Source organism: Lepidochelys kempii, chromosome 1 (genome assembly GCF_965140265.1).
Source record: "Lepidochelys kempii isolate rLepKem1 chromosome 1, rLepKem1.hap2, whole genome shotgun sequence".
In the NCBI taxonomy this organism is placed as follows: domain Eukaryota; kingdom Metazoa; phylum Chordata; order Testudines; family Cheloniidae; genus Lepidochelys; species Lepidochelys kempii.
Genome location: NC_133256.1, coordinates 263379497 through 263392416, shown reverse-complemented (window position 1 = coordinate 263392416; position 12920 = coordinate 263379497). Strand labels below are relative to the sequence as shown.

The following is a 12920-nucleotide window of genomic DNA, read 5'->3' as shown; positions in this document are numbered from 1 at the left end:
TGCCCCTCAATCCCTACCCCAGGGAGCAGGTGAAGCGATGCCCTCCTTCCCTCTGTGCTGGCCTGTGGAATGGGGCCAGTGCACTGGGATGGGGGTAGGTGAGCACATCGCTCAGCCCTATTATGCAAGGAATGGCCCTAGAAGAATAAGTGGGCCAGATCCTGGGTCTTTGCTCCAGCCCCAAGCTGTCTCGGTGAATAACTGCATCATTCCCTTGTTCTTCAGCTTGGAAATTCTGGCCTCAAGATGCTGTACCTGGGCGGTGAGGACCATGAAGGTGCATGCACCAGGAACACGCGTGGCAGCTGTTCTCTTGGCCAACACACTGGAGGCCTCCCAAGCTAAAAGCATAAGTCGCTCGCTGCATCGTGAGCTAACGAGCCAGTCTTTGTAACAGGGGGCTGTAACAGTCTCACCTCCTCTGTGTACTGGGCAGGGGAGATGTGGAACACACACTGAGCAGTGGGTCATGCAACTTGGCTAGCCAGCAAGTAATCATACGTTCTACAATAAACCGGGGAGCCCCCATATAGATTAATCTATTGCTGGTCCTCCAAGTCAATAGTTACCCTGCAGTTTTTATTCTGTGACTAAACTGGACTAAGTTTGATTTTTTTTTGTAAATGGGAAGCTAAGGTTTTTAGTTGTTTGCTTAGTGTGTGTAATAGATTTTCTTTACTAACAGCTCATTTAGAAGCTGCCACCCTGACAAACTCCCACACCATTCCAACTTCTCTGAGCTCACTCTGTCAGTGTGGTACTTCTCACTTCATCTGAGGCATCTATTTGTTAATGGAGGAAAAAGAAAATCATTGTTGGAGGCCCCTCCAAGGCAGAGAGCTCAAATCACCTGAGCTTTTCTCTCTTACGTTACTGTGCCACTAAGAAGGGACTCCAGCCAATAGTGAGGGAGGTGTGAGGGGATGGGATGGGGGAGTGGGGAGCCTCTGACCTTATCCCACAGTGCATTGCAGGTGTTCCTGTTGACCAGCTCTTCTGAGAGTGGTTCTGACTCAGTGCATGATTATTGGAAGAGTTAGTGAGGAGGAGGTAAATTCAGTCATCAAGGAAAGAGACTAGACCTCCATTTAGGGAGCCTCTGCCCACTGCTGGTTAATGGTTTGGACCCAGATAGCTTGCTCTAGACACAGCCTTGACCCCATTAGCCACTGGCATCCACTCTGGCTCCCCTACGCTCTCCTGGCTCAATTTCCTGAGGTTTCTGGTTTCCTGAGTGAGGGCAGAAGGTGTTTTTGGCAGAGAAGGTGGGAGCCTGGGGGTGGAGGGTGGATCCAGCGGGGGAGACAGAGAAGAGGAGGAGTCACTGATCACTGATAATAAATAAAAAGGTTCCCTCTTCTCCAGTTAATGCTACAGGACACTAGGAGAACTCCCCCTTAGACAAGAGCTGCAAACTGAAGAGGAAGCAAGTCCAGAGTGAGTATGCAGAGACCTCCCTGTAGTTAGTTAGTTAGTTATTAATGTCTGTGCAGTGCTTTGCAACAGGAAAATGTTAGAGAGACACTATGGAATGTACTATTATTATCTCATCCACCATGACAAGGGCCCCAGGGCAGCCTTTGCAGCGCTACCCCTTACCAAGGGACTGCAGAAATTTCCACAAAGTTTGCAGGCAGTCAATATTAGCTTCTGTTCTGTGACTACTGCACACCACAGGATGCTGTTAGATGGCAAAGGCTGGGAGTCAGGTGTTGGGCTTGGTGTGTTCTACCATGGGGTGTGAGCATTTGTGGCTTCACCTGGTGCGGTAATGGGGTGTAGCCCCTGGGGAGGGATGCGTGTGTGTAAGGTGGGCAGCCAGGGGATGAGCCTCTGCAAGTGAATGCAGTTCTCACAGCAACAGCACAGGAGCTCACCCTAGGACAGCACAGAAGGGTGGTTAATTTGCCTTCCAATAAGGTCTGTTTGTGGATAAAAGCGAAGTGTTTGGGCTAATGCCCATTTATGACATGCCCGCACTTCTGTGGTGGCGGTGTGTGTGATGCCACAGGCATTCTGGGAGCGCTGAATGTCTTGGGAAGAAAGCAGAGGCTGGGGCAGTGACCCTGAGGACTCAGCACTGAAGGACAGGACAGGTACATGGAGAGGGGTTGGTAATGGCATTTATCCATGTGCAACCCCATCACCAGCACCTTTCTCTGCATGTCCTTCCAGCATCTCCCTCTCTATGTGCCAGTCGTCGTCTCTCCAAGCTCACTCCTTATCCCTCTCACTTCAGCCTTCCCACAGGCTGCTAGAGTGGCCATGATTTAAGCCCATAAAATCCACACTCTGTAAAAATCCCTGAACCGCATGGAATGCAACAAATCCTTACCCAGGCTCATAGGCTCCCTTAAAAAGAGCAGACCCTGCTCTCAAATCCAGGAGGTGCTGGTGTGCAGGGAGAGGAAAGGGAGCTGGGGAAAAAGGAATAAGAGGGGAACGGGAGCAGGGCATATCAGATCCTATTTCTGCTCTTTACCACAGAGTAACTGGGGGCTCCTCATCATCCCATGCTGAGGACTGTGTATGAGGAATCGGTGCATGGGTGTGAGCTGGAATGGGGCTGGTGGTAGAAAGGGGGAAGGCGTGGTATGTGGTCATCCTCTCCTGTGATAGGCAAAAGGAGGAAGAAAAGCACCTTATTCTCACTGGGGGCCCCTGGTTACAGGCTCTACTGTTTTCAGGACTTTTTCTCCCCCCCCGAGGATCAGAGGATCTGGACAAGAGCTGTGAGTTTGGAGTTAACTGTTTCTTGGCATTGGTAGAGTGATTGGCAAAGCCCAGAGTAATCTGGTCCTGTCACAGGTCCAAGGTTCAGCTCAGTAGGGAATCATTTGGTTCCTGGCAAAATACTGGTGCATTATAGGGTCCCTGTTCCATGGAGGCACATGCAGAGTGTGAATTCTCCAGGAGAGGATTGTACACGTGTAACCACAATCACAAGGAGTAACAGTGACAACTGCAGCTGTCTCACTGGCCTCAGGGAATGAACTGAGCTGGATTTGTGCCCACTGCCCAGGCTGTGTGACAGCTCCAGACTCCTGGAAAACTGCTTGCAATCCCACAGGCTGGCCTGGGGCAAGGGGAGCTACATCACAGCTCCTCAGTGAGCTCCATTTGGCTGGAATGGCCTCTTACCACTGCCCAGCTCAGATGAAGCCATTGCCCAGTGTGTCTTGTCCTCACACATGCTGCTCTGGCTGTGGCTTCACATGTGGTTTAAGTGAAACCACTGATCCCATCTCTCTTCTCTTTGAGTTGGCAGCCATGAGACTACAGATGACAGTGGGGAGGGATAGCTCAGTGGTTTGAGCATTGGTCTGCTAAACCCAGGGTTATGAGCCCAATCCTTGAGAGGGCCATTTAGGGATCTGGGGAAAAAATTGGGGATTGGTCTTGCTTTGAGCAGGGGGTTGGACTAGATGACTTCCTGAGGTCCCTTCCAACCCTGATATTCTATGATTCTATGATTCCCCCCAGGGCCAGCTAGCCTGGTACTGGAAACTGGACTAGAGCTTCCCACATAGCAAGTCAGAGTATGTTTGCTGAAGCAGACTGTGCAGTACTTCTGGCTCCTGCAGAGCAATGGATTTGATTTGAACCTGGGTCCCCTGTATGGCAGGGAAGAGTGTTAGCATCAAATCACGGTCCAAGAATCAGAAGCTCAGAGCGAAGGATCCATCCTTCACCCAAAGAAGAGGTGGCCCCATTCTACTTAGGGAGCAGTGTTTGTGTGGACCCCAGAGAATAAATGTAGAGACAGGTTTCTAGGGACTACTGCTATATACATGTGAACTAACAATAATCCCAGCAGAGGGTGGGGATCCCGTCAGGGTTTGAGTACCACGAAGGGCACAGTAGGGTGTGTATGGGGGAAACAACAGGATTGAACTTCTCTCTTTCCCCTGGTGGATTGAGTTCAACCAGAGCAGAACTGGGGTACATTAGGGACCAGTCTGAGGGGAAGCCAAGGGTGAAACGTTTGAGATCAAATTTCTCCATCTCTCCAGAAAGCAGGGGCTTGGTCCCATTCCTTCCAGCCGTGGAGCTGACAGACAATGCGGGCTCTGTGTGTCTGGATCAAGCGTGGTGATGGCAAGAAGAGGAGATCAGAGGAGGAATTAGGGAGGAAAACATGTGTGGTCCTCCTCAGGGTCTGGAATTACACCCATATAGTTCAACATTTCTGAACATGCAGTGTTAACAGCTCACCTCCCTTTGAACTCTTGCACCCTCCCCCTGCAGCAAGGGCAGGGAAGGGAGCGTGCCTATCCCACCACCAAAGCCTGATTAGACCTGTTTATAGAGGGTGTTTTGTAACAGTCCCACAGAAGGCGAGTGCTAGCCAGGCTCAACCTTCCCCAGGCTCCTTCATCTGATTCCTCCCCTCCCAGCTGCTGCTTTCATAATAAACACTCCACTGCTAACTTTGCAGTCTGTCCAGAATTTCCCGCTGCCCTCAGTAGAAAGAGAGTAAGACAGAGAGCGAGAGAGTGCAAGAGAGAGTGACTCCCACACAATGCGGACCCTCATCGTCCTCACACTCCTGGCTGTTTTGATGGTGGCAGCTTTCTGCTATGGTAGGTGACCTCTTTTATTGAAGCTTTTTTGGAGTGTCAGCCAGCCATAGACACCTCTTGGTCTGTTCAGATGTTTTGCTTTGATGTTTATCTCCCTGTTGCTGCCCTCTTGCCCATCCTCCACCCCAGAACTCCCTCTACCACTAGGGAGACCACTCTGCCTCTACTGCAGAGCTCAATCACCTAGATACTTTTGCATCCAGTCTAGAGCCGCCTGCACTTCAGACCCTTCCTCTTTACCACAGACTATTCTGTCACCACTGCAAACTATCCCTACATCCCTGACAATCCCAATCTGTGTGGATCATAGACAGAGGAGATGGAAGAAACCTAAATTAGTCCTTCCTTTGTCAACACAACTTGTGGATGCACTGGAGGGGATGCATGCTGTTGCATCCTCAACTGCCTGCCTTTCCTTTGTTAATGGCTAGCGAGATTTTTTCCTCCCACCTTCCCTTTCTCCTTTTGAATGTCTCCCATTTTCTCTAGAATGCATATACTTGCATATTAATGGACCGATCTGACCTTGCACTGAAATATGCATATTTGGTGGTGATTTGTACTTCTATAGCATTTTCCATCTAAAGATCTCAAAGGGCTTTACAAATGTGAATTCATTAATTAAACAGCCTGCCCCCACTGTGAAGTAAATAGGTGTCCTACCTGTTATACAGAGGGATACATAAAGGAACAGAGGGTCAGTGACGCTCCCAAGGATAACATAGTAAATCAGTGGCACAGCCATGGATAGAACCCAGTGGTTCAGTCCTCTGTTCTGACCACTAGGTTGCACTATTCCTTTCCTTGCTTTTCCTTTTAATCAGTGAATGAGACTTCTCAGTCTGTCTGCCCTTCGGTTTATTAATAGTGAGTGAAAAATTCTGTGTTCCAGAACTACAGTGCCTCACTGAATGTTTTTCTCTTCTTTCTCCAGAGTCCTACGAGAGTATGGAATCCCACGAGTTTGTCAGTAAGAGACAATTTTACTACTTTGTTTAAATTAGAAGGGAACTAAGGGACACCCATACACCACTGTCTTCACCACTCTGCTACAGGTTCAGCTGAGACTGGCAGGCACGAGAGTGGGAAATTGGTGGAAATTAGAAAGGGGAGAATAAACCACTCTAGACAAATTGGATTCCTTTGGTGACAGAATTTCAGGATGAGTGGAAGGGGAAACAAAAAAGATAAAATACATGTTGAATCCAGAAAAGCATTTGACACAATGTCTTACAAAATCTTACCTGAAAACTAACTGGAATTAGCTCTGATCACTGACATATTCCATGAAAAGGGTCTTAGAAAATGCTATTGCTAAACAGCAATGTACTGAGGTTGGGAAGAGCTGCCTAAGAGGTGCGGCAGAGATCAATGCCACATCTGGTATTAAACCATTAATTAGATGCTGTAAGGGTACTCACCCCCCCGCCCCACTGCCTTCCCCTCTTCACTACAGGGAGCAGCTAAGATTGGCAGGCATGAGAGCATGGAGCAAGTACTCATCAGGAAAAAGGAGTAAACAGCATGTTGATTCAATTTGAAGAGGATGATAAATTTGGGGAAGGAGCAATAATATAGAGCAACCTAAGCAAGTTCAGAATGTAGATGGGTAGAATTTTTATTTTTTATTTTTATAAAGGATTTAACCTGGACAAATGCAAGTTGATACATTTTGGGAAAAAATAATTCAAAGTATAGATCTTCAGTGGCAGAGGGACACGTGGAAAGCAGTAAATTACAAAGGAGATTTTAGGTTCATAGTGATCCGAAAACTGGGCATAATCCTGTAATATGAAATGGTAGCAAAAAAAAAAAAAAAAAAGAGAGAGCCACTATGACTTTGGGCTGTATCTATAGAGGCATTGACCTGGGCTGCAGGTCAGTGATAGGGTTTGTTTACGTGGCACTGGAGAGTCCTTGGGACATGCAGTTAATCTATATACCAGAAATATTTCAATGAGTGGGAGGGAATATATAGAAAAACAACAGAATGTTTAACATGCTAGAGACACTGGGTGATGAAGAAAGAGTAACAGAACTAGATCTATGTACCTTGGCCAAATGACAACCCAAGAAAATAGGATAATCTTGGATAAGTATTTGACAAATGTAAACCCCATAAAGGGATATGAGAAGAACCTGTTCAGTGCAGTTCAAAGAGATGATACTAGATAATGGACAATTTAGGCTGAATATTAAGGAAAAAGATCAAGTTATGTGATCTATTAGAGTGTGGAATAATCTTCCTAGAGAAATGAGGGAAGCCCCATTGACTGGTTATTTAAAATAGATCTGGAGAATGAACTCTAAGAAACAAGCAGCTGAGGCTGGATGAACAGAGTGACCCAGTGGACTCTTTCCATCATTAAGTTATGGAGTAAGAGTAGCAGGTTGGTAGAGAACATGAAGTCATGAAGAATAGGAGGCTGGTGAGAATGTCAGGCTAGAGGAACATGGGGTGCCCATGACAATGAGAGGCTGGTAGTTTACAGGACTTTGGAGTACAGGAGGCTAGTGAAAATAGAAGGTTCATGGGGTCCAGGAATTCATTGTGAATGGGAGGACAGGTGAGAATGGGACACTGGCGGAGCAGGTTGTTGTAAGTAGCTGATGATCTTCACTTCAACTATACATTAATTCAAAATAAATACTCTCTCACCTCATCAGATCCCTTCATTAACAGACGATATGCCAACGACTTCATGAGACCTCAGCCAAGACGAAACCTCATGGTGCAGGAGAGGTATGTTTTCGTAGGGTCTTAGGACACTGATAGAGGAGGCTGGGGGAGATGAAGATCTCTCCTAAGCCAAGTTTAAGTTGGTGCCATTGAGGAAGGTCAGTGCAACTAATTTAGAGATAGAATTTTCCTCTCAACCTGGGGGTCCCACTGGGGAACCCAAAACTGATTGAAAATAGAGGGAGATTAACTTGGAGTGTTCTTGAGTATGAGAATTCTTCTCAGTGCCCATAGGTCATTAACTAATCAGTCTGAAGAAAGTGCTGGAGGAAATCATTGGTGTAAATCCTGAGAGGAAGGATGGTCCAAGAGTTAGACATCAATCTAGGCCTTGGGGAGACCCAAGTTATTTCCCTGATCTACTTCCTTTGTGTTAAGTCAATTAGCCCCTGTGTGCTTCAGTTCCCCATAACAGCACTGCCCTACCTCACAGGAGTGTGGAGAGGATAAACAGTTTACAGATTATGAGGTGCTCAGATACGACAGTGCTGTGCTGGGGGCCATACAAATCCCTAAAATAGACAGAAACGGGGATTGGGGCTGAGGCCTGAAAGAGAAGAAGAGAGGAACCCAGAGCTGAAATGCACAGTTCTGTGTAAGAGAGACTCAAAGGCAGCTCTGATCTCTTACACTGCTGTCGACCTACAATAGCTCCACTGATTTCAGTGTAGCTACTCTAAAGTGAACAGAGATCAGAATGAGGTCCAGGTTGTACATCCAGCGTTTTCCCAAGACAAAACTCTTCTCTAACAGTTTGTGTTGGCATCAGAAAGGGAATGGCTTCCCTAACTGTGGGTGTATCTGCCCCAGTATTGGACAGAGAGAAGGTGCCCTTGTTATGAAATTTCCATGTGGTTATGTCAAATGAATAACAGAAACAAAGTTCACTGTAATTAGGTTAGCTCTGTGAACTTGCTCTTCAAAAGAAGGTGATGAGTTCACATGACCTCCTGTGAGAGGGCTAAATGGTCCCTTCGTGGGATGTTCCAGCCCTCTTCCCTATCCTGAGCAACATGAAAGATCTGAAGAGCTTATAGCAGCAGGTTTGAGCTACTGGGGAAGTGAGGCCCGCTCCTCCACCAACAAGAGCCTCTACAGGCCCCTTCTGTTGTGAACGGCACTTGGGTAATGGCTCAGTGCAGGGTTATTGCATTGGCAGAGCCAAGGAGAGCTGAAAGAACTGTAGAGGCATGTGCGGGAAGGTGGGTCAGGAGGACCTGGCCACAAACAGCAAAGTTTAAAATGACAACTTGATCTCTCCTTCCCTTCCCCTTCCTTGCATATGCAGGATCAGAGAACGCTATAAGACCCCCCAGGAACGCCAGCGAGAGATCTGCGAGGATTACAATCCCTGTGAGCGCTACGCCATGCGCCATGGCTACATCGCTGCCTATAAGCGCTACTTTGGGCAGCGGAGGGGCAAGTCTGAGTAACAAGTTCCCATCCCTGGTGCCTGGAGCCCGGATTCTGTACCTAGAAAGAGCGATGTCTCTGAAACCTATTAAGTTGCTTGTTAACTATATGTTATCCTGCCTGCCCACGGCTTCACTCCCCTGTAACCAAGGATTCCTAGATTTTGTGTTAATTAGCCCAATGCCGCTGTAGAGGAGGTTGGACAGGAGCCAGGATGTGGGTGTTTATTACCCAATAAACTGCTGGTTTGATACTATTTCTTTGTGATGCTTTGTGTTTTTCTTTGGGGATCTTCTACAGGGAGGGTTAGTTTTTCTCTCAACAACAGTACTGTGGTAAATTTGAACATCTATGAGTCAGATGTGTTTTAAAGGCTGTAACAAAATCAGGACTCTGACCTCTATACTCTGGGGCAGTGGTGGGCAACCTGCAGCCCGTGGGCTGCTTGCAGCCCATCAAGGTAATCTGCTGGCAGGCTGCCATACAGTTTGTTTACATTTGCATGGCTGCCCACAGCTGCCATTGGCTGGGAACAGCGAACCATGGCCACTGGGACCTTCAGGCAGCCGTGAAAATGTAAAAAAACTGTCTGGCGGCCCACCAGCGGATTACCCTGATAGGCCACGTGCAGCCCGCAGGCCGCAGATTGCCCACCACTGCTCTGGGGTCTGAAATCGGCTTAAATTTTCACAAGTGACTAGTGATTTTGGGTGCCTAAGTTGAGACATCTTTAAGAGGCCTGATTTTCAGTGAATGGATTCTCAATACTTTCTGAAAATCAAGCCCCTTCAAGGTGTTTTAAGTGGGACCCAAAGTTACTAATCACTTGTGAAAATGTAGGCAGAGAAGTTAATGATGGAAAAGACCTGCTAAGTGACACCATGTCCATACAACTTCCCCATTTGTGATGATGCAGGTCTGTTCTGTATGCTACAGAATACTCTACAGCCCAACGTTTATTCTCGAGCGATGGAACTTCCAACACTTCCATTGTATTTAATCATCTCCCCTTTGCTCTGAAGTATAATGCAGAAATATTCTCAGCTGATAAAATGAGAAACTATTGTATGAAACAGACCCTGTTCTTTCTTGCTCTGCTCCTCTTTCTTGCTGTGTTGGGAAATCAAACAGAGCTCACAGGGCAAAATACCATCCCTATAATATATCCCTCCTTTCTCTTGCTGCCTCCTCTGGAATCTGTAGGCCCCAGGGGACAGAAGAAGACCTGAACCTCAGGGCACAGTATACACATTTGGCATATATGTGCAGGTATATTGTGGTAGATGCTTAGGAGTAAACATACTGTATTCTTCACTGTACCTTTTAGGGAAGTGGTTCTCAACCAGAGGTACACATACCCTTGGTACACAGAGGTCTTCCATGAGGTACATAAACTCATCTAGATATTTGCCTAGTTTTACAACAGGCTACATAAAAAGCACTAGCGAAGCCAGTACAAAGTAAAATTTCATACAGAGAATGAGTTGTTTATACTGCTCTACTATACTATACACTGTAAGTACAATATTTATATTCCAGTTGATTTATTTTATAATTATATGGTAAAAATGAGAAAATAAGCAATTTTCCAGTAATAGTGTGCTGGGATACTTTTGTATGATTATATCTTATTTTGTAAGCAAGTAGTTTTTAAATTAGGTGAAATTTGGGGTATGCAAGACAAATCAGACTCATGAAAGGGGTACAGTAGTCTGGAAAGGTTGAGAGCCACTGTTTTAGAGGCCAGCAGCAATATTCCCTCTAATTATTTCCATCCACCTTATGGAATGTATTTGGTTATGTGCACCAATATTGAGGAAAGGTGCAGATGTGCGCCACCAGTAGAAATAAAAAACCTAGATTTAATATAAGGAGTACTTGTGGCACCTTGGAGACTAACCAATTTATTTGAGCATGAGCTTTTGTGAGCTACAGCTCACTTCATATATTTTTTAAATGTTACCATAGGGATAATTACACCAGCCAGGACAGGTTAGGCTTTTTAGAACTCACTACACAAAGAATTAAATTTAAGCATAAGTGAGAAATAAAATTATGAAATGCATATGCCAGTCAAAAAACTAAAATAACAGCACTTTGAAAGAATAAAATTAACGAGGATACATGTGCATTGCAGGAAGTACCAAGAAGTAACAGGAACAATAATAACACAAGTATATGTTAGGAGGTGAGTGTGAAAGAGACAGAGCGTGTGTGTGTCAGAGACAAGGTGTGTCTCTGTGTGTGAGACAGTGTGTGTGTATGTGTGTCAGAGACAGTGTGTGTCTGTCAGACAGAGAGGGGGTGTGTGTGTGTGTCAGAGGCAGAGGCAGTGGTGTGTGTATGTCAAAAACAGAGGGGGGGGGGATGTGTGTAAGAGACAGACACAGAGTGTGTGTGCGCTGGCTGCTGGGGAAGTCTATGAGAGATGGTGCACTGTCTCTTTAAGCACAGCCGCATTCACCAGCAGGCTCATTCAGACCACAGCATCCGCCAGCAGCTCCGTCCTGCTCCTGAGCCCTGTCCCCTCTCCCCTGCTCTGCGGAGATGCGGTACATCGGTGGGGGAGGCAGGGCGAGGGGGACACTCTGACATCAGCGCCCCCGCACAGCAAGCAGGAGAGTCCCAGGAGCGGCTGGCCAGGGGCTTCAAGGCAGAGGGGCAGCAGCAACGCAGCTGCACAGCAGCGCTGGAAGGAGCATGGGTGGCGGGTAGACTAGGCAGGGGAAGGCTGTGCCTCCCCAAACAGCCTTGCATGGCCCCGCCCACACTCTGCCCCCAGGTCCCCACCTGCCTGCTTCCAGTTCCCTTCCTTTCTTCTATGACCAAGCGGCTGGGGCAGGCAGGCTAACAAGGCTGCTACTCTGAAAGACAGCATGACAAGTGCTTTCTCTTATCTGTGTGTCCTCAGAAATTGTTTCAGTGGTAGATATATACTTGGTACACCTTGTGTCAGGGAGTCTATGTGTATCTTTGGCTGAAAATCCATCATCTAGTCTGACAAGGAGCTTGTATATTAATTTTAAGTTAAAATAATGTGTTAAGATTGAAAGTTGGTGACTGCTGGGGAAAAGGTCTTAAAAGAGCATGGTAGCTGAAAATAAATAAACAAATAAATAATAAATAACCCCAATTTTTAGAAAGCTAGGATATTCAAAGTTAAGGTTATGCTTAAAACCACCAGTGTTTGGAAATGCCCAGCTAAATTCATTCAAACAGATTTAACTTTGTCCCCATTTCTGTCCACACCTCATCTGTAATCAAGACACAACTTGATCCCTGAACACCATGTCCAGACCACCCAAGGCTTCACGTCTCATTCACAAGAGAAGAACACAAACATCTAAGACACTGTGACTTATATCAACACCAAAGAGGTGGCAAAGCCCTTCTGACTTTATCAAGAGAAGCCAGTGCTGCCATACACGAACATGTAAATACCTCCCCAGTCCATTAGCAACCAGAGCTGTTTGGATATCTGCAGCTGTGGGGATCTTAAAACAGATAAAGTCTTTTCTATCTGCTAAATATACCTTGCTTCAGTATTCAAGGCTCCAGGCTTCCTCAGATTCATATGCAAATACCCAAATATAGAAGTGGAAAACCACCAAAGGCTCTGAGGTATAAGATGCCCATTTGTTGATATACTGTGAGATTAAGCATAGACCCTCATCTACTTTACATATGATAAACACAAATCTTCCATAAACAAACTTCAGCCTTTGTCAAATTCACAGGCAAACTTGGGACATACACACCACAGAAGCATTTAAAATTCTTCTATATATGAAACCCTAATCAAAACATTTCTAAGGGCACGTCCACGTTACAATAAAAGGCCTGTGGCATGGCTGCAGCTGGTCCGAGTCAGCTGACTTGGACTCATGGGGCTTGGGCTGCAGGGCTGAAAATTGCAGTGTAGGTGTTTGGGCTTGGGCTGGAGCCCAGGATCTGAGATCATGAGAGTGGGGAGGGACTCAAAGCCCAGCTCCAGCTAAAGCCTGAATGCCTACATCATAATTTTTAGCCCTGCAGCCCAAGCCCAAGTCAGTTGACATGGGCTCTGAGATTTGGTGCTGTGGGTTTTTTACTGCAGTGCAAAAGTAGCCCAAGATTACTAGCCAGATATGCCAAAGTGCAGCCATGCATGATTTAGCCCTGGTCTACACTACAGGGTTAGGTCG

The 12920-nt window shown here is 46.5% G+C and overlaps 1 protein-coding gene across 2 annotated transcripts; it reads left to right on the top strand.

Moving 5' to 3' along the window:
- Nucleotides 1-1354: 1354 nt before the first annotated feature.
- Nucleotides 1355-8992, top strand: LOC140906618 (matrix Gla protein-like). Of its 2 annotated transcripts, none has more exons than XM_073330869.1 (5): nt 1355-1437; nt 4439-4583; nt 5518-5553; nt 7251-7326; nt 8612-8992. In XM_073330869.1, exons 2-5 carry the CDS (start codon nt 4523-4525, stop codon nt 8754-8756), a joined length of 318 nt encoding a protein of 105 aa, XP_073186970.1. In that variant the 5' UTR covers nt 1355-1437; nt 4439-4522; the 3' UTR covers nt 8757-8992. The 2 variants fall into 2 exon arrangements, with proteins under 2 accessions (XP_073186970.1, XP_073186980.1); XM_073330879.1 differs by lacking the exon at nt 1355-1437 and adding an exon at nt 2689-2732.
- Nucleotides 8993-12920: the final 3928 nt, after the last annotated feature.